Below are 19,191 nucleotides of genomic sequence, written 5' to 3'. Positions count from 1 at the left end.
TGATCCGTGTACATGCAAACAGTACGTGAACATAAATGCATCACTTTTTTTTTTTTTTTAACACAAATAGGATCATGTTACACATGTTGTCTGCCGCCAGTTTTTTTGTGTGTTTGTTTTTTTATATCTAACATTATCTGTTGGACATCTTTTCAAAGAAATTCCTACAGATTTCCTTCACCTTTTTTTAATGGCTGTGTTTCCCATGGAATGTCCCATGACTCATTTCATCAACTCCCCACCTACGGACATTGAATTTGTTTCAGTTCTTTATGCTGCACATCTTACACAGCACATCTCTGTCCACACACCTTACATCCTCGTCCACACACTTCAGTGCTCCTCGTTCAAGTCTATCTGTAGATTACCTTCCTAGAATGGGATATCAGACTCCAAGCTCACAAAATAACATCGGTGCATCATAATTCTCTGTAACTTAGAGGACTTTCCTATTTATGTATTTAATACGGTATTTAGTAGACGTACAGGCTCAGGTAAGGCCCACAGTGGCTCACCACAGAAAAGAAGGAAGGGCAAGACTGAGATAAGATAGAATGCAGACACATTTGGGAGTGCATGCAGCTGAGGGCAAAAGGCCATGCTTGGGAGTGTCCATCTGTGGTGAGGCCAACTCTGTTGTTCCTTGCAGAGGTGAGGAGAGAGGTGTGAGGCTAGGGAGCTGTGTAGTCTGAGAACTGGAGAAGACGACTTCTCTCTGCACATGGAAGAAACACTTGAGGAAGTATCAGCAGATCTGTGGAACAGGTTTCCAAGCAAGAGGAAAAAGCCATCTACGACTTTTGAATGATTTGAAAGGGGGGGAAAAAGATGTTTTCATTTCATGGGCTGTCCAGATTCCAGGATTCAGGCCTGAATTCCAATCTGTCTCATGCAAAGTTTCTCTCTAGTATTTATGAGGCACTCCTATGTGAACTTTTGCCCTATTTGGATCAAAATATAAAACTGTCCTTCAATAAAATAATTTACATTAAAAGAGAAGCTCATTGGGGTGCCTGGGTGGCTCAGTCAGTTAAGAGTCTGACTTTGGCCCTGGTCATGATCTCAAGGTTCATGAGTTCAAGCCCCACATGGGGATCTATGCTGAGAGAGACCAGAGCCTGGACCTGCTTCGGATTCTGTCTCACTCTCATTAGCCCTCCCCCACTCATGTGCTCTCTCGCTCTCTCTCTCTCTCAAAAATAAATAAAAACATTAAAAATTTAAAAAAAGAGAGAAGCTCATTTGATAAAGCAGTTGGCTCAAGGATAAGGGAAACATTCTACACAAAATAATTCTCAACTTTTTAAATGAGGTTAATGACATAGGGAGTTTTGAGCCTGGGAAGTTTATTATTACACGTGAAAATCAGTGTAAGAGGAGCAGTAATTCAAGTCTTGACCTTTCACATCAAACCAACCAAACTCTTCTTGTATCTCCATTACACACTCTCTGCCTTTGAAAGTTTCTTTGGTGGTTGGCAGTTAGATCTATAGCTAAGGTGAAAAAAAATGAACACAACAGCCCAGCAATCTTTCTCTTGTCAAACGAAACTGTTTAATGCTAAAAAAGAGAGTTACATCATGGTAGTATGCTGCCCATATTAGATAGACCAACTATATCTGGAAAGGGCTTTACTGCACATCTTATATTTATAAAGGGATCCATTTTTATCTGTAGTCAAAAACAGATCTGTGTTATAATCAAAGCCTTATCAGATCCCTCTTTAGAAATTTAATGCTAGCTCTTACAAACAAATGATTTTACAACAATATGCTTTCCTCCCAAGATCTGATTAGCAATTATATTAGGTGCTAGCTTCTGGGAGATATAATGGTCAATAGGACAATTTATGCCCACAAAAGAGCTTGCAGTTAATCAAGAAAGTGATGAGTAAACAGGGAATTGTAAATATCCAGGGAATGAAAGGAAGTGGTGTCTAATCCAGTTTTGGAGTGGCAGGGAACAATTTCTAAAGAAAACACAGGCTATTAAAAAAAACCAACCAAATGGGCAGTGTACAGGAGAATGCATGTGCAAAGTTTAGACTTTATCTAGAGGGCAATGGGCAGTCAGCAGGGCTGAGAGTGACCCGATGAGATCCACCTTCTAGAAAGACCAGGACTTGACAATGGAGAGAAGGGACTGGTGGGGGTGACCCTGGACACAGGGAGACCAGCCAGAGGCTGTTGTTGTAATCCAGGGAACCAAGGATGGGGACTTGAATGAAGTTACTGGCAGTTGGGACTGAAAGAGAAGACTGCATTGAGGAGAGGGCCAGGAGGTGGACTCTGTGCAGGAGGAAAGGTAACTGAATGAAGTGGAGGGTGGGGAAGAGGTAATACTGAGAGCTGACGCAGCCGGCGCCGCCATTCCTGCCCTGCCCTCCTCAGGGATCACCTGGCCTTGACCGCTGCAGTGCCTGCCTTCCTACTGCCAGCACGTGCACATATTTGCCAAGGGCTTTCTCTAGCCACCACAGCCTGCTCTGCTCACCCGTGCAGGAGACCACAGCACGACGGGACTGACTCCTGAGAGCGGGTTTAACTGAGCCATGATTGACCACATACACATCCCAGCTCTCTCAACCTCTGAGGCCCTCCATTGCTTGCCAGAGCTCCCCAGTGAAACTACCCTCCAGTTGTCCACAGCAGGTGACCTGTTGGATGACAGTCCCTTTATTGGCTGCCTTCTTTCCCGTGGCTTGCTTCCTCTTTCCTCACCCAGTGTTTCCTGTGTCACTTCCCACACAACCACTGGCACTCAAATTTTTGTCTCAGCATCTGCTCCTAAGGAAACCCAAGCAAATGGGGCCCAATCTTAAGGTTTGTGTCATGATGGGTGATGATGATGCTATCTACGAAAACAGAAAATAACAGGACACAGAGGAGGGCTTTACTCAATTAGTCAGTTGACTTTTGGAAGGGACAGAGGAAGGTGGGGGAAATGTCAGGCTTAGTTTGGGACCTGTTGAATGGAACGTGCTTGAGGGGGATGTCTCAATAGATCCAGCAGATGGTACAGTGAACCAAAAATCGTGAAGCAAATTCAAAGACTGCCCATACTTATGTGCTTCTAGTTAACTTTTCTTTTCTGGAAGATAAATTGAGAACAGAAATGATAAGCACTCTGCGAAAGGAAAGACGCCGCATAAGCCAAAAACCGAAGCCCCTGACTGTCATTTCTATAATGACATCAAGAAAAGGGCTGTGGTGTGATGTGGGGGTGTCTCTCTTACCAGGGAGAAGCACCCATTTGGCCCTACATATGGGAGTACAGAATGGGTTTGTTTAAATGAAAATATATGGTCTAGGTTGCGATGACTTTTCTTTTTTTTCTATCCTGGTTACCGGAGGGCAGTTGCTGCCCTGAAAAGGAATAAACACAAAGAAGAAATTGCATGAAATGAGAATATGTATTTTTGATAGCAGAGGAATGGAAGGACATATTGTATACACAGAATAGGCCTCGGAGATTGAATTAGCCAGTCCCAAACTGAAGCCAGAGGTTACTGCATTCCCATTTTCGAACAAATACTCTTCATCATCCATTACACATACTTGAGAATTTGGCCTTTTATTCATTCTCAAGGTACTTCAATAGTCTTTGCAAAAGTAAAATCACGACCACAGGCATTGCTGAGGCCTTTATAAATGGGGTGCAGGAAATTTTATGTGAGCACATACACCTTTTCTGTGCTCACAGGAAGACAGAGGGGCTGAGGCCAAAGTGGTCACAGCCCCCAGGGCTTCTGGATGTTACATTTCCCACGAAGAACAAACAAATACGAACCTATTGATGATTATCTTCAATATCAAGTGATTGAACCCCTGTGCCATTTGGGCGAAGATAAAGAACCTTGGCCAAACAACCACAACTGTTTTTTGTCCCGTCCTTAGAGATAGCTCATGTGAGGCATCCAAACGAGATATAAACTTCTCCTTTGCAAAGCTTACCACCCCTTAAAAAAGTGTACCTGCACTTCAGTGTGTGAACCCCGCAACTGTGGGTCTGCAGACACCCCATTGGTTACAGTTTTGAGAAGGGCTGACTTGGATACAAAGTTGACAGTGATTAATGCAGCCCTTTCTCTGCAAGGAGTTTTGAACAGAGTCACCAGCTCCTTTCTTAGAATTCACCCGCCAAGTCCCTAGGCTGGTGAGGGATGGATGGGGCTCGTTGTGAGCAATCTTTTTTAGCTTCAAATAGCATTATCTAGATCAGGAAAATCCGAAACACGAAAACTTTCCCTCTGGTAAACAGCTGGACAGACTACACTTCATCTACTGCAAGTACATCAAAGAAATGCTATAGGCAATAGAGAATGGCTTTCCAATTTGAAACACAACAGGAATCAGATATATCAGCCTACATGTCATTTAGTTCAGGGCAATAAGTTCCTGCTACAAATGGAAATGTTCCTGCAGACTAAAAGGTGGATAATTGAAAGACTGCTGTCCTCATCATCACTATCGTAGTCTCTGAGATGAACGTGCACTCAGACTGATGGCTGGGAGGTGACCACTTGCCATTTAGACCCATCTATTTGTGAATAAGCCAATTAGCCCTAACAAATGCAGAAAGACTGTCATAGTACACAGCTTGGTGAATTTTCATAAAATTGCATATGCATGTAATCAGCAGCCAGGTAAAGAAATGGAATGAACGTCCTTGGGGCACCTGGGTGGCTCAGTTGGTTTAGCATCCGACTTCAGCTCAGGTCATGATCTCACAGTTCAGGGGTTGAAACCCCATGTCGAGCTTTGCAATGATAGTGCAGAGCCTGCTTTGGATTCTCTGTCTCCCTTTCCCTCTCCCTTTCTCTCTCTCCCTCTTTCCATCTCTGCCCCCCCTCCCCACGTGCTCTCTCTCAAAAATAAACATTAAAAAAACAGAAATGTAACATTCTGGCTTCCTAGAAACCCTTCTTGCGCCCCTTCCCAGCTGCCACCACCCCCAATACCAAATTACTTGTGGTGACCTGTCCCTTACCCGGCTCTTAGTGTGGGTGGCAGAATTTCAGGGGTTGAGACTCTGATTTTGCCGAGTTCCAGCATTATCGTTTGGGCCCTACCAAGAAAATAAAGGCGCCTGGGCTGAAGTTGACAGCACTATTCCAGATAGCAAACTTTTTGGAAAAGAAGAGGTATGGAAGAAGCTCGGAGACCTTCTGTTCTCTTTCTCCTGGAAAGTGGGCTACCTTACACCTGGGCTCTCCTGATTTCCTTCCATCCTGCTGACTGGACCACCACCACCTTCAGTGTGATGCGTTTACCAAGAGGTTTTTATAGTTTCCTGAAACTATTTCTATGGCTCAAAGGATCTATTAAAAATGACTGAAAATAGACATTAACCCTTTCTTTAGTTTTTTCCATTGAAAAAAAACCTTTTAAAGGACTATAATTACCAGATATCTAAGTATTAAAGGGAGAAAGGAATGAGAGAAATGGAAGAGAAGAGGACAAGATTAGAATTACCTTAATAAACAGAATATTCTTATCTTGTAACTTCTTTGAAATATCTTACTTAAAGGGCTACTTTCTATTCCTAACTGAAAGAGGGTAATCCATCCGGGATACTTCAGATGCCAAGTGTGGGCATATGTGAGCAAATACCGTAGAGACGTGTTCCTTATGCTCACTGCCAGTGACACCTTACCTAGCTTAGCAGGCGGCATGACAGGGCAGAAAGAAAGAAAATGTACCACGTGCAATTCTGGCTTTGAATTCCAGTGCTGCCACCCACCAATGGCGTGACTTTGTACAAGCGACTAAGTCTCTCTGAAAAAGGCACTGGTATAGGTACAAGCACGGAGTACTTCCTACAAGCTATGAAATCTCTCTGCACAAGGTTCAGACTCCCAGTTATAAGACAACTAAGTCACAGGGATGTCATGTACAGCACAGTTAATGTTGTTATTGTTAATTTTTAAGTTGCTGTGAGAGTAGAGCTTACAAGCTCTTGTCATGAGAAAAAAACCTGTGTCATCGTGTGTGGTGATGGATGGGACCTCACCTTTTTGTGGTAACCGTTGTACAATATATATATATATACCTCAAGTCATTATGTTATATGCCTTAAACTAACACCGTCTGACATGTCAATCATATCTCAATAAAATTGGAAAAGTTATTAAATCTCTCTTTAGTCATTAGTACAGTAAACACAATTCCCATGTCTCGGTGAGTCGTTTTCAGAATGAGGTGACACCGGTCCTATGTCCTGATAATGACATTTGACCCTTGAACAACATCGAGGTGTCAGGGTTCTGATCCCGGGCAGTCAAATATCTGCATATAACTTCTGGCCCCCCAAAATGTAACTACTAATATCATACTGTTGACCAGTAGCCTTTCCAATAATATAGCTGATTAATACATATTTTGAATGTTATATGTTACATGTACCGTATACTGCATTCTTACAATAAGGTCGGCTAGAGAAAAAAAGATGTTACTAAGAAAATCACAAGGAAGAGAAAATATACCTACAGTACTACACAGTATTTATAAAAAAAAAAAGCTGCATTTAAACGAACCCGTGCAGTTCAAACCCCCCGTTGTATTAGCTTCTTTCTCTGTACGCGAGAGGTGTGTAATCAGGAACAGAAGCCACGAAATGATACACACCGACAACACTCAATGTTCTAGTGTTTATCCATGTCTTAGTCTCAATTTAAAAAGAATCTGCTGTGTTTGAAAAAGGATTAAAGAAAACACTTTGCTGTAATCCAGGACAGCTTTGACTGCTGTCTGTCTATCTGTCTGTCTCTCTCTCTCTCTGAGCTGGTAAGTTTTAACATAAAGGAAGGTGACTGGCACATCTTGTAAGCCAACAGTCTGAACGAGGTCATTCCTATCCGGCCAGTAGCACAGCAGGCTGACAGTCCGCTGCGGGGGCCCCTCAATGTGAGGCATCATTTATTTAGATTTCGGCCAAGTGTATGAGATGGTACCACTTATATTAGATTGATGGGTAGAACAGGAGAGGAAAATAGATCGAGAATTGGCCCGGTGACAAGGCAGACCACTCCAAACCGGTCTTTTTAAGTTCACAGCAGATCCTGATTGGCATACCAAGTTCTGGAATGAACCAAACTTTCCCCACGTTCTGTACATCTTGTTTATGTGTTATAAACAACAACGACACAAAGTGGTTTTTTTTAAGGGGCTCTGGCAAATAATGGGGGCAGCGGTTTACAAACCTAACTGTTGATACGTTGTGCATTGTCTAACTCTGAGCTCCATCTGAAGTATCAAACAGAAGCATCAGTGACTCCAGACACTGTGAAAGAATTCCACAGAGACCCACATTTCCCTTCACACCCGCTCTGGTTGTGTTTTTGTTTTTTGGCTTAATACAGAGCAAACATACTGTGCCTTCAAAATCATAATAACACAAGAATTGAAGCTCCGTATTGTTTAAAAGCAGTGCTGAGAGAAATTCTTCTCTTGATAGCCTTTGCTTACGGGAAGACGATGGTGGACTGTAAACAGGTGTGGGTACAATGGTAATGCGTCCACTCGTTATACGGCCCCTGTGCCCTGAAAAAACACCCGACCTCACACTCTTTCTTCTATTAGTGTAAATCTTCTACAAAGTGAGACAACTACAAATTAGACAAAGTACATTAAATTATACACGGTCTGTAATTTCTATCTCCTTCGTTATAGGAAAGCTCTTTTACTCCTTTTGTAAAATCACCATCAGTAACAACATCGCCCAGGGTGCACTCAGTGATCTATTCATGGCTTTAAGGATATTTTGTCCTCGTACCCCTCCAGCCGAAGGGGACAGGAATCTTTAACTCATCATTTTATTAAGGATTCCTGGTGTTCCCTCTGTCTAAGACACTCACGGCAAGTGAAAATGTTAGGTCTTGGCTCCTGAACATTCTTTGGTTCTCAGGAAAGTCAGTCTAGAAATAGTGGCGACGACGAAGGCCAGGACACCCCGAAGCTCTGTGTTTATTCTGTTTCTCTGGGATGGTGGCAGCTGTGTGTCTCAGACACCATCTGCCGAAGGCAAATGCCTAGTTAACTGTGCTATTCTCGATGTCTTCACAGTCCACAGTCCTACCCACCTCTCCCCGCTTTGCCAGCCCCCACGCTGCCTGCTTCATTCTCCAAGGCCTGAAACACAATCACAACACGCCGGATGGATCCCTTCGGCGCGGAGCTGTGGGGCCTTAAAGGGTGCTCGAGCGTGGCGCACCTCCCCTGCCCACGTGCTTACTCCAAAGGTGGTAAGAAGAGAATTTCATCCCATTGATAGAAGGTATGGAAACATACAAGCATGGGACTATGGTGTTTGGAAAACCCTGCAAACCTACAAAATCACGTAGGAACCTGGACTCTTTGAGGATGAGAAGAAGGCTAAGGGTCTTCAGCATTTGCAAGAGATTTCTTAGATTGAAACCAGACATGTTAAACCTTATTAAGTATGGTCTCTACTAACTGGGAATTAGAGACAATTCTTCGGGCTGATATTTATCTTTGCATTATCTCCGGAAAGAAGACGTTTGCTAAGTAAATAAAGAATACAAATAATATTGTAAAGGTAACGTTTAAACTACTGAAGAGAAGATTTCTAAGAACTCTGAGGCCTTTATTTATACAGTAACAACAAATTATTTTTTGCCTAGTCATTAAAGCCACCTGTCTCCTTCCTGGTTTCCCCATTTCTGCCCGGACACTATTCCTCCCTAATTCAACCTGCTTGTAGTGAAGCTAACCAGTCTCCCAAACCAATGAACTGGCGCTTTGTCGGCCTCTTCCTTTTCTTTTTAAGCCAGGCCCTCATTGATAATGCTGCCTTAGCATTAGAACATCCCCACTGGACTCCTCTTTCTTGCCACAGCTCCAATGATTCAGCAATCTGCCGCCCACTTGGTCTTCTGAAATTTTCTGTAAGAATTCATGACTCTTACACCCTCAAACCATAAGATCCTCAACTGTTGCTTTAATATCTTTGCTTCCAGCACTGCATTAGGCAGAGTTGGAATAACTGTAGGTCCACAGTCTCTGGCTGAGACCCCTGGGCTCTCATGTATTTGGGACTCATACTTTTTCTTATTTCAGAATGATAATATGATGCCTAAGACATATTTTTACATGACACTCCAGTGGGCCTTCATAGTCAAGCACGTTGATATTTCTCTAGCAAAATGTATGAATTTCACCCTTGGTATACATAAGGGCTATAAATCGCCTCCCATTAGGTTTTGCCACCAAGTAACTTATTAAGAAAACTGTAGTTGGTAGAGCTTTTTGGATTTCAGAATTGTGGGAATGGAACTGGGGAGCTGTAGTCGGAATACGATGGCCATTTATCGTGATCCAGACTTGAAAGACACATTTTCTTGAAAAGTTTCCATGCTGCAATCTTCTGTTAATTCAGATCGGTCTTCTCCACAGTTAGCCCAGATTACTGAGGCTCTCCTGATTGTATTCAGGTTACGGGAACCTTGTAGTTACAAGGTTGTCCTTCTCATTTTTAACTTTTCTAATTTGAGTCCATTTCTAAGCATTTTCACCTTACTTCGTTAAAAAAAAAAGTCCCTTTTTAGTTGTCTGTTCTAGCAAAATGTAAATATACTCATTTTGCTTGTCCCATGCCTAAATAAAGGCTCATGGAAGTATAGGATGATTCTCCCTCAGAATGGTAGGTTTACATTTTAAAAATCCCAGAGATGCTGACTTCCCACCCAAAATAAAAGTTAACTTTTTAAGTGAGTTTATCTAATTTGTAATATGTCATCCAGCAAACCACACAAACCTCTTCTACACACAGTGAAACATACACTTTGAGATTGAGTTGTAACTTGACCAATAAAATCTTCTTAAAATATAGCCAAGCCAAACATTATTAGGCCAGCAATGCAGGGTTTGGGTATACATCATGAGATGCTGACTGTATGGGTCACAGCGCTCTGACAGGCAGTTCGTAGGCAGTGATTTTGACATTAGAAAGTCACAATCCATCAACTTAACAGCAGGGTGATAATTTGGGGAGCAGGGAGATGGCTATTCAAAATGACAGTGTGGGAAGTAAACAGTAGTTCAAATAGCCCCTGTTTGAGAATGAAGACATCAACTAAGCAAAATTTCTCTTTACCTCTAGAACCAGGTTTTATGTAATGTGTTTTTGTGTAAGCGTCTTTCTATGGTGTTTGAAAAGTCCTCAAACCTAAGACGCATGTAGGTACCTGGATTCTTTGGGGATGAGAAGAAATGGATCTGTCAGGACAAGACTTAAAGAGTGACAAAGAGTTGCATTTGCGCCCCTCCCCCACCAGTGTTTGTCACAAAGCACTTCCAGTGACCTGTGATACCCCAAGCCAGTAGTTCCTGAGATGCACCTTGGCTCTTTCCGAATTGCAAACTACTCAGACCTCCAGCCATCTGTGACACCAGGCTCCTTGGGTGTGTGGAAGATACTTGGATTTTAGTCTTGAAGAGGCTCCTGGTCCATGACCCTGCGGTAAGCCCCTCCTGAACACTCATAGCCATGGTCTCCCACACTCTTCTAGACAAATGAATGGGTGCAGGGGCCACAGAGAGCTTCTGAATTCTCTCAGTTGCCGGAACGGAAAGTAACCACAGCAGGAAGTTTCCTGACTGTTGCACTGGGGTTGGGGTTTGTGGGGGGGAGGGTGCAGAGTATGGGCTGCAAATGTTCTCATCTCATAACAGCTCTGAGAACACACGAGCCCTGAGTGGTGGCCATGCAATTGGGAAGGGGATGGCAAACCCATCGTGCCCTCACCTCTGGAAAGGAGAAATGAAAAAGGAAGAGTGGATAATAAATTACGTATTGATGCTGAGATTGCAAAAAGGAACATTAAATGGATATATGCAGATACTCTGATTAAGAAGAGAGGCGGAATCCGGGTGGCGAGATTGTCTTAATGAGCTGTGCTGTTTCCATGGAAACCAAAGTGGTCTTTGTGGCCACCCACACCCCACCAGGGTCATGACCTTCCCTGCTGGCGATTAGTTCTCGCCACTGCCCTCCTGTATCTTCCTGGCCGTCTGCCTGAAATACGAACCGCGTGTAAAGCAAATTATTTTCAGGTTATACTTAGCTCTTTCCAAGAAAAAGAAATGCTATATGAATGAAGCATCAGCAGGTAAAGAACAAATGAGCCTCTAAAGCAAAAATGAAAAACTTGATTTCTGCAAGCCCTTGATTTTAATAAACTTCTGTGGCTGTTTAAATTGAGTTTCTCCTCTTTTTTAAAAAACCTAGCTTCATACAAATAACTTCAGCACATAAGCTGCAAGTATCTGAAAATTTGCACATTTCATAAAAGTTGTTTTAAGCAACCAAAGGTAGAAGCAAAGTCAACAATGTTTCCATACCTGGCGCTGCTATTCTTCCGTGAAGCACAGACTCACTGGACAGTAGGTCTTTCGAATTAGAGGTGAATGGTGATTGTCTAAATGTATCTTCTGAAAAGAAAGGGCTGGGATGGGGGGAGGGGGGTGAAATTTAGTAAATTAAAATTATTTACATTTCCCAGAGCATCTAGCCCCAAAGACACACACACACACACACACACACACACACACACACACACACACACACGTGCACGCGCAGGATAAGGTACCTTTTTTTTTTAATGATGTCTTAGAGAGCATAAGAAGATTGTGCTTAAAATGGAGGAGAAAATCTATTACATCAGACAAGTGCCATCTGTATATTCTGCCTGTTGGTTTTATATTTTAGGTGAATATAGGAAACATCATCTTTGAAACATTGTTAAGCACACTCAGGACAGCTGAGCAGTAAATATTACTCCTGTACTGTATGTTTGGTAAAGTGTGTTGTGCCCAAATGAAGACCAACTGCCCGGATCCGGATCAGAATCACAAGGCCTATTTGAGGTTCTTCCCAGAGGGGCGATAGATTCGCCCTGCCTCACCCACATTCTGTCACCTCGGGCCTCAGGACCCAGAGCACGCATCAGGACAGCAGGCTGGCCAGAGTCAAGGGCCATTCCACTTTCAGCGATAACTCACTGGTCCCCACGGAAACTGAAACCGCATCCTAAAACCATCTTGTTTTGGAAGGAGTTAAGCCAGCTAATGGGACTCCTGAAAAGACACTGGGGAACTTTTCTTTCCCATGAAGCTGAGGTCCTGACTTGAGTGATTCTCCATTCCCCGAGTGGCTCAGCTAGAACTAGAAGCAGGGACGACAGACATTATTCAGCCAGGGTTTTGCTCTACACCGAACACAAAGGCTTTGGAGGCTTTTAACCAGAGGATTCTAACCCCAATGTAGCATCCACCATCCATGCCTCTAAAGTAAACTGTAAATAAGTACTGTGATCACATATGAGAATACTGCAGTCATCAGTAAAGTCCAACCTGGAGAACAGAAAGCCCAATTTAATTACTACAGAAGAAATTTAACGGAGGAAACTGGGTACACCGGTGATGAAAGCCAACAGGGGGCAGTAATGCAGCCTGAGACAGGTAGAACAGGAGGCAGCCAGGGCCACCTCTGAGGGTAGAGGAGGTAGATGAAGCCCAAGGTCTGGGGCCAGCTGGTGGGGTCTGCACCTGGGAGAAGATGCAGCTGCTGCAGGAGACCAAAAGGGGGTGGTCTGCCTTAAGTCCTCCCCCCACCTCCCACCAGGGCCTCTGACTGTTGGAACCTTCCCAGAAACCAAGGAGAGGCAGCCTGCAGGGATCAGGTAAGTCAAGGCGGGCACCTGGGTGACTCAGTCACATGTCTGACTTTGGCTTAGGCCATGATCTCAGAGTTTGTGGGTTCGAGCCCCACATCAGGCTCTGTGCTAACAGCTCAGAGCCTGGAGCCTGATCAGATTCTGTGTCTCTCTCCCTCTTCCCAGCTTGTGCACTATCTCTGTCTTTGCCTCAAAAATAAACATTAGAAAATTCTTTTAAAACCCCCTGCAAATCAGGGGAAGGAAAAGATGTGAGGGCACACAAGCCTAGGACTGTCACGACTCGTGTTGCTTTTCTAAACAGGACCCAAGGCTATGGTTACTGTCATTAAAGAGTAAAAGGAAATATTAAGGCAAAAATGGAAGACATTTTTGTAAGTATAAAAAAGTAAAACATATTGAATTAACAATATGATTTTATATGACTGTTAGGCTAGATTTAATGCAACTTTGTATGGCATGCTTTTTAGTTACATCTTCGACATACAATTTAAAGAGGCCTAAAGAGTGAACCAGCTACAGGCTAGTAGGTGATGGGAAATGGGGAAACGTTGTTTTATGCCCAACAGCTCCTAACCTGCAAGTGATACAGCATACTTGAAGGATAAGGCAACGCAGTATGGTGGCTAAAAGCACGTGCTCAAAGGTAGGCAGCTTTGAGTTCAAATTCCAGCCCCACCACTTTGGCTGTGTGACCTTCTACATCTTATTGAGCTTCCCCGAGCTTCCGCTTCTTGTCCATAAAGTGGGAGGATCACAGCATCCACACTTCACACAGAAGCTGTCAGAACTGAATAAGACAGTCCGGAGAATATGTTTTCACGGTGCCTGGCAAACATTAGGTGCTCAATAAAAGTGAGTTATTTTTTATCTGCTTTTCTAACTCAAAGAGGACCATTAAATTAGCCAACGTACAAGTTGACAGAAAGTGTAGAGTTTTCTGGTATAAAATGAATGAAGAAAAAGTCACTCTGATTTTAAAGAGTCTTTGACTTCTGGGTGACTAGGTTCATTTCCAAGTCTTCCATGAAGGTCACGGCTAACAGCCAAAGGGCTTTTAAGGACGGAGACACCTTGGAGGATTGTTGGTCAAACCCCAAGTGTCAGATTTCTCCATCCCCATCTCGGTAGTGCTGGAGCCTCTATATCCAAATGTGGCAGTGCTATCCTTGTGTCTGAGCGGACAGGCCACGTGGGAGACACTAGGAGTTGGTCACTGCATGCCGGTCCCGCAATGGGTCTGTGTGTTACTGTGACTCTGGCTGTAGCAATTACGTTGAAATCTAAAAGTTCAGGGAAACCCACGAACCATTTGTTCTGAAACATGGAGTCTTCCCTCTGAGGACATGCAGAATCCCAAGAAGGGCTCCCTAAAGGGTATCTCAAAATATCACCCTTTTTACCACAGAGAAACGTGGGTGCTGTCCCCATTCCTCGGTCCGACAGCAGCTGTCTACTGAGTGCTTACAGCATGCCAGGCCCTGGGAACATGACGGTCAGCAAACCAGCTAGGACTCCAAATCTCAGGGAGCGCAAAGACCGTGCGGGTACGTGAAAGGGAACTGTAACGTGGTCTAACACCGTGGATGAGAGGGTACAGTGTAATAGGGGTGGGGGCCAGCATGGCCAACTGAGCCGAGACCCAGACGGAGGGGAGGGTTCTGGGAAAGTGGGGAAAGTGTCCCTTGCACAGCCAGAGAACACGGCTCGTCTACGGAGCTGCTGGAAGGCGCACTGAGGAGGGACATGAGGTTAAAGCCTCGGGCAGGCGCACTGCATGTAGGGATCCTGACTTTGTCCCAACAGCAGTGAGAAGCCCTGCTGTGTTTTAACAAAGTGGTGGGTCTCGCAGAAGACAAGACAGGTGGCCAGAGCAGTGGTCCACATGAGACATCATGACATCAGTGGCCAATGCATCAAACCAGCATGACACATGCAGAGTGAATAATAGTTTAAGAGATAGGGCAGGTAAAGACTATAGGAACACTTAATTTCTTTAAGTTTATTTATTTATTTTGAGAGAGAGAGAGACCATGCTCATATGAACACAGGAAGGGCAGAGAGAGGGAGAGAGAGAATTCCAAGTTCGATGCATGGCTCAAACTCATGAATCGCAAGATCATGACCTGCACTGAGAAACCAAGACTCAGATGTTAACCGACTGAGCCACCCAGGTGCCCCAAGGTACATTTAAAACCGACCCTCAGGTTTCCAGGTGAACCAGGAGGAGGCTACCATGCTACTTGCTGGGAAAAGGCTCCCAGGTTTTGCTAAATAGTGGAAATGGGCTACCCCCATATCTTCACATGGTCTCTTCAACATCACAGATCACCAATGTGAGGGGTGAAGCCCTATTATCACCAAACCACTCAGAAGAAATTGAGTTGAAAGGGAGACAATCACCAAGGGAAAACAACATTCCAAATAATTTTCTACCCTGGATGCAGCTTTATCCTGCACAGCACAGAAGAGGTTTCTTCTGAGGGAGAGGGAGTCGTGCTGCATACTAAAAAGGGACCAAAGGACACGCAATGTTATAGGGCAAGGAATCAATGAAGAACCTTTCACAAGCCAAGGCAGTATAAGCCTAATGGAAGGTCTTCTCTAGAAAGAGACGACAGAAGGTTAACAGAGCATCAGTCTCAGGCCACACACGCAGCTGCAGTGCTCTGCATCTGTAGGCGGCCGTTCGAGGAGGCCGGGAGTGTGGTAGTTTAGAGAACTGTTTGCAACAACCGTTGCAGCCGTTGCATTCTGTACTGGCCATTTAACAGTTAAGTGACTTCTGGTCAACAACCTCTCTGGCCTCAGTTTCATTACTGGAAAACAGTTTCAAAATACCTTCTTTATAAGGGTGCTGCAGGGTTAAGTAAGTAGTAGTTCATGTTAAGTAAGTAAGTAAGTAAGTAAGTAAGTAAGTAAGGTAGTTCATGTTAACGTTCTTAGTACACAGTACAAGCTTGATAAAAAGTAGCAACTGACAACTCAGGCATATATCACTACTAAGTATCTGGCCCTGTTCCAAAGCATGTGCATATTAACTTCACTTAGTCCTCACAAGCGCCCTCCTGGGTGGCTACCATTATTATTATCATATGGGATGCACAGAGATGGGAAGAGATTGCCTGTGCCCATGAGTTGAGCCTGGATTTGAATGCAGGCAGGCTGGCTTCCCAGTCTGCACTCTTACCCACCAAGCTACTCTGCCTCCCTCCTGTGATCCCCTAACGTCCAGGCAGCCCATGAGCAGTACAGAACCGCAGACCCTCCTTGGAATGAACAGAGCAAAAGGAAGAGATACAGAAAGGAGGGCTGAAGGGGGGATGGAAGCAGCCATTTCAGCCATGCAGGATCCCAGGCAACTGAACTTTTCCACCTGAGAAACACGGCAAGTGAAAATGATTTAGTCTTTCCCTCCCCCTAGAAGTAAAGATATGCCCCAATTTTCTAAAACTTCGGCAACCCAGAGGCCTGTCAATTGGCAATCCTAAATATCCCCCCCTGTCTGCACCTACTGCTTTTGAGGGCAAGCTCATCTCTGTGATGAAGCCTAAATGGAGAGGGAAGGGTCATGAGGCTGTCAGGTGCTCATAGGCGTCTCTCTCTGCACAGATGTGAAGCTCATGGTGGCACTGTGCTTACACAGACATTTGTATATTAATCTTCCAGTCACTGAGATCGGCAGCTATGTTTCAGGAAGACGAGCAGGAAAAATCAAACTTGCAGCTTATCCCACTTCCTTAACAGGATTAGATCTCCAAAGACATTAGCCATCTTCAACTCTGCCCATGATCTGAGGACAGAGGACACCGCACCTGCACCTTAGCACCGACCAACGCCATTTTCAGAATGCCAAGATGGAATTCCTTAAGCTTCTTTCTTCTCCCAAGCCTCACATGTTTGTAAAGTGCAGAAGGACATCCACTCACGGCAGAGGCCCGGCTTCGTGGTGGACGGAGCCGGCCCTGGGTTCACGCTGTGGTGATGGCCACTGGCCGGAGAAGGTGGTGGACAGGGCAGTGCCAGGATGTGTCCGCCACAGGCGAGACCAGGCGGGTCTGCATCTCCCGGGGAGGAGAACAGTAAATGAAATACGGACTTGCTGATGAGCTTGACGTGAGCACATCGTACCATCCTTCTACTAGTCACTTCGTCCGCTCGCGGTTCTTCCAAAACGCAGCCAGCTTGTGACTGGTGCACGGCTCTCGCTTCCTGACTCCCCAGCTGCCTGAATTTTAGTCATTTCACTATGAAAAAGCCTCTGCATCAGAAAGTGAGCTAAAGAGGTGGAAAAAGGGAAACACTATCAACAATGTGATTTATTTCTGGTTAGCATTTTTGGTGAAAAATTGGAAATGGAGGACGTTGAATCTAATAGCCAATAGGAGAAGAGATCCTCACCTGTCCTCATATAATGAAATCCCCACCTGCTACAGCGTATCCCTTCTGGCCCTGGACAAAGACAGGCTACCTGGAAGACTGAGTGAATGTGGATAAATGGAGGCTGTTGGTGTAGACTCCCCCACAACGTTTCAGGCATTTTGCTACTTAGAAAAAACAAAACGTTTACCTATTCAAGTTTTTCTTCTGGGTTAAAGTGAAATGAACATCGAATGTGTATTTTTATGTTTCTCTGGTAGAAAATCTAAGGGCTAAATTATGAAGGGGCACCACTGTCACCATGACTGGACATTCCAGGCATTAGACGGCATGGACTGTAGGGTCAGCAGCGCGGGGCTGCAAAAGGAAAGATTTACAGTAAATAGTAAAACAGTTCATAAAAGATGATGGCTGTAAATAGTGATATGTTTTGCTAAGTGCTGATTGTGGCACAAATATTTCCACCTTTAACATCTGAGTGTGCAGCAGAGAGCTGTGCCTCATGCCGGACAGAAGGCCTGTCTATGTACAAACCACCCCTCCCTGGGCACCAGCACTGAAACCAAAACTTCACAGGAGTTCTCATGTCGAAGACAACAGCAGAATAAAACAAAAAGGAAAAGAAAAGAAGGTGGATACAGTATATAAGAGAAAGTTGAAATAAGTACATTAAATAATGACAGAATCGGTGGGAATGCAAACTGGTACTGCCACTCTGGAGAACAGTATGGAGGTTCATCAAAAAATTAAAAAGAGAACTCCCCTATGACCCAGCAATAGCACTGCTAGGAATTTATCCAAAGGATACAGGAGCGCTGGTTCATAGGAGCACATGGACCTCAATGTTCATAGCAGCACTTTCAACAATAGCCAAAGTAATGGAAAGAGCCCAAGTGTCCATCCATTGTTGAATGGATAAAGAAGATGTGGTTTACATATACAATGGAATACTACTAGGCAATGAGAAAGAATGAAATCCTGCCATTTACAACAACATGGATGGAACTGGAGGGTATTAAGCTAAGTGAAATAAGTCAGTCAGAGGAAGACAGATATATGTTTTCACTCATATGTGGATCTTGAGAAACTTAACAGAAGACCATGGGGGAGGGGAAGGGGGGAAAAAGTTACAAACAGAGAGGGAGTCAAACCATGAGATTCTTAAATACAGAGAACAAAATGAGTGTTGATGGGAATGAGGAGGGAAGGGAAAATGGGTGATGGGCATTGAGGAGGGCACTTGTTGGGATGAGCACTGGGTGTTGTATGTAAGCAATGAATCATGGGAATCTACACCCAAAACCAAGAGCATACTGTATACACTGTATGTTAGCTAACTTGACAATAAATTATATTTATAAATAAATAAATAAATAAGGACATAATTATTTTAAAGGAGCAACAGAGAAGAATTTTGTTTTCCTTCTCAAAGACAATATGAACTCTTAGGTCTGAACTTGGGAATGGAAAACGGAAAGGAAAGATTAAACAAGGACGAGAGACTTTGTTCTGTAAAGAGTTTTTACTCAGAGCCCGTAAAGGTCTGTTGTATACATAGAAGGACATTCGATGAAGGTAAAAGTTTCAGACAAATCATCCTGAAGTGACATTCTGACTTCCTGTGCATATTTACAAGTTTTTCTTTAATGAATACGAAAAGATGGTAAAGTAAAGTAAAAGTACTTGATTACCTATTTGGCTATGTATCATACATTAACAGAACCTCAGGAATTTTCCCAAAGCCATGTAAAATATGCCCAAAAATTCTGGGTTAATTTTTGTTTAGTTTTGTTTTATTTTAAGGAGATCTTTTTTTTTAAATATTTTATTGTCAAATTGTTTTCCATACAACACCCAGTGCTCTTCCCCTCAAGTGCCCTCCTCCATCACCACCACCTGTCTTCCCCCCTCCCCCCTCCCCCCCAACCCTCAGTTCATTCTCAGCTTTCAATAGTCTCTCAAGTTCTGCATCCCTCTCTCTCCCCAACTCTCTCTCCCTCCTCCGTTCCCCCTGGTTTTCCATTAGGTCTCTCTTGTTTTCCTGCTAGACCTATGAGTGCAAACATATGGTTTCTGTCCTTCTCTGCCTGGCTTACTTCACTCAGCATGACACCCTC

The 19,191-nt window shown here is 44.0% G+C and overlaps 1 protein-coding gene across 8 annotated transcripts in view; it reads right to left on the bottom strand.

The window, feature by feature from the left end:
- The window catches only part of ZNF827 (zinc finger protein 827), a 170,268-nt gene that overhangs the window by 47,341 nt on the left and 103,736 nt on the right, over positions 1-19,191 (bottom strand). For all 8 annotated transcript variants that reach the window (XR_003908971.1, XM_029940440.1, XM_029940460.1 and 5 more), the window contains exon 8: positions 11,361-11,464. Coding sequence is in view for 7 of the 8 variants with exons in the window: in XM_029940440.1 (XP_029796300.1) it covers positions 11,361-11,464 (104 nt within the window). In the remaining variant the exon portion in view is untranslated. The remainder of the gene's footprint in view (positions 1-11,360; positions 11,465-19,191) is intronic.

Source organism: Suricata suricatta, chromosome 1 (genome assembly GCF_006229205.1).
Source record: "Suricata suricatta isolate VVHF042 chromosome 1, meerkat_22Aug2017_6uvM2_HiC, whole genome shotgun sequence".
NCBI lineage: Eukaryota > Metazoa > Chordata > Mammalia > Carnivora > Herpestidae > Suricata > Suricata suricatta.
The sequence above is the reverse complement of the archived record's forward strand: the minus strand, read 5'-3'. Positions and strand labels throughout refer to the sequence as shown.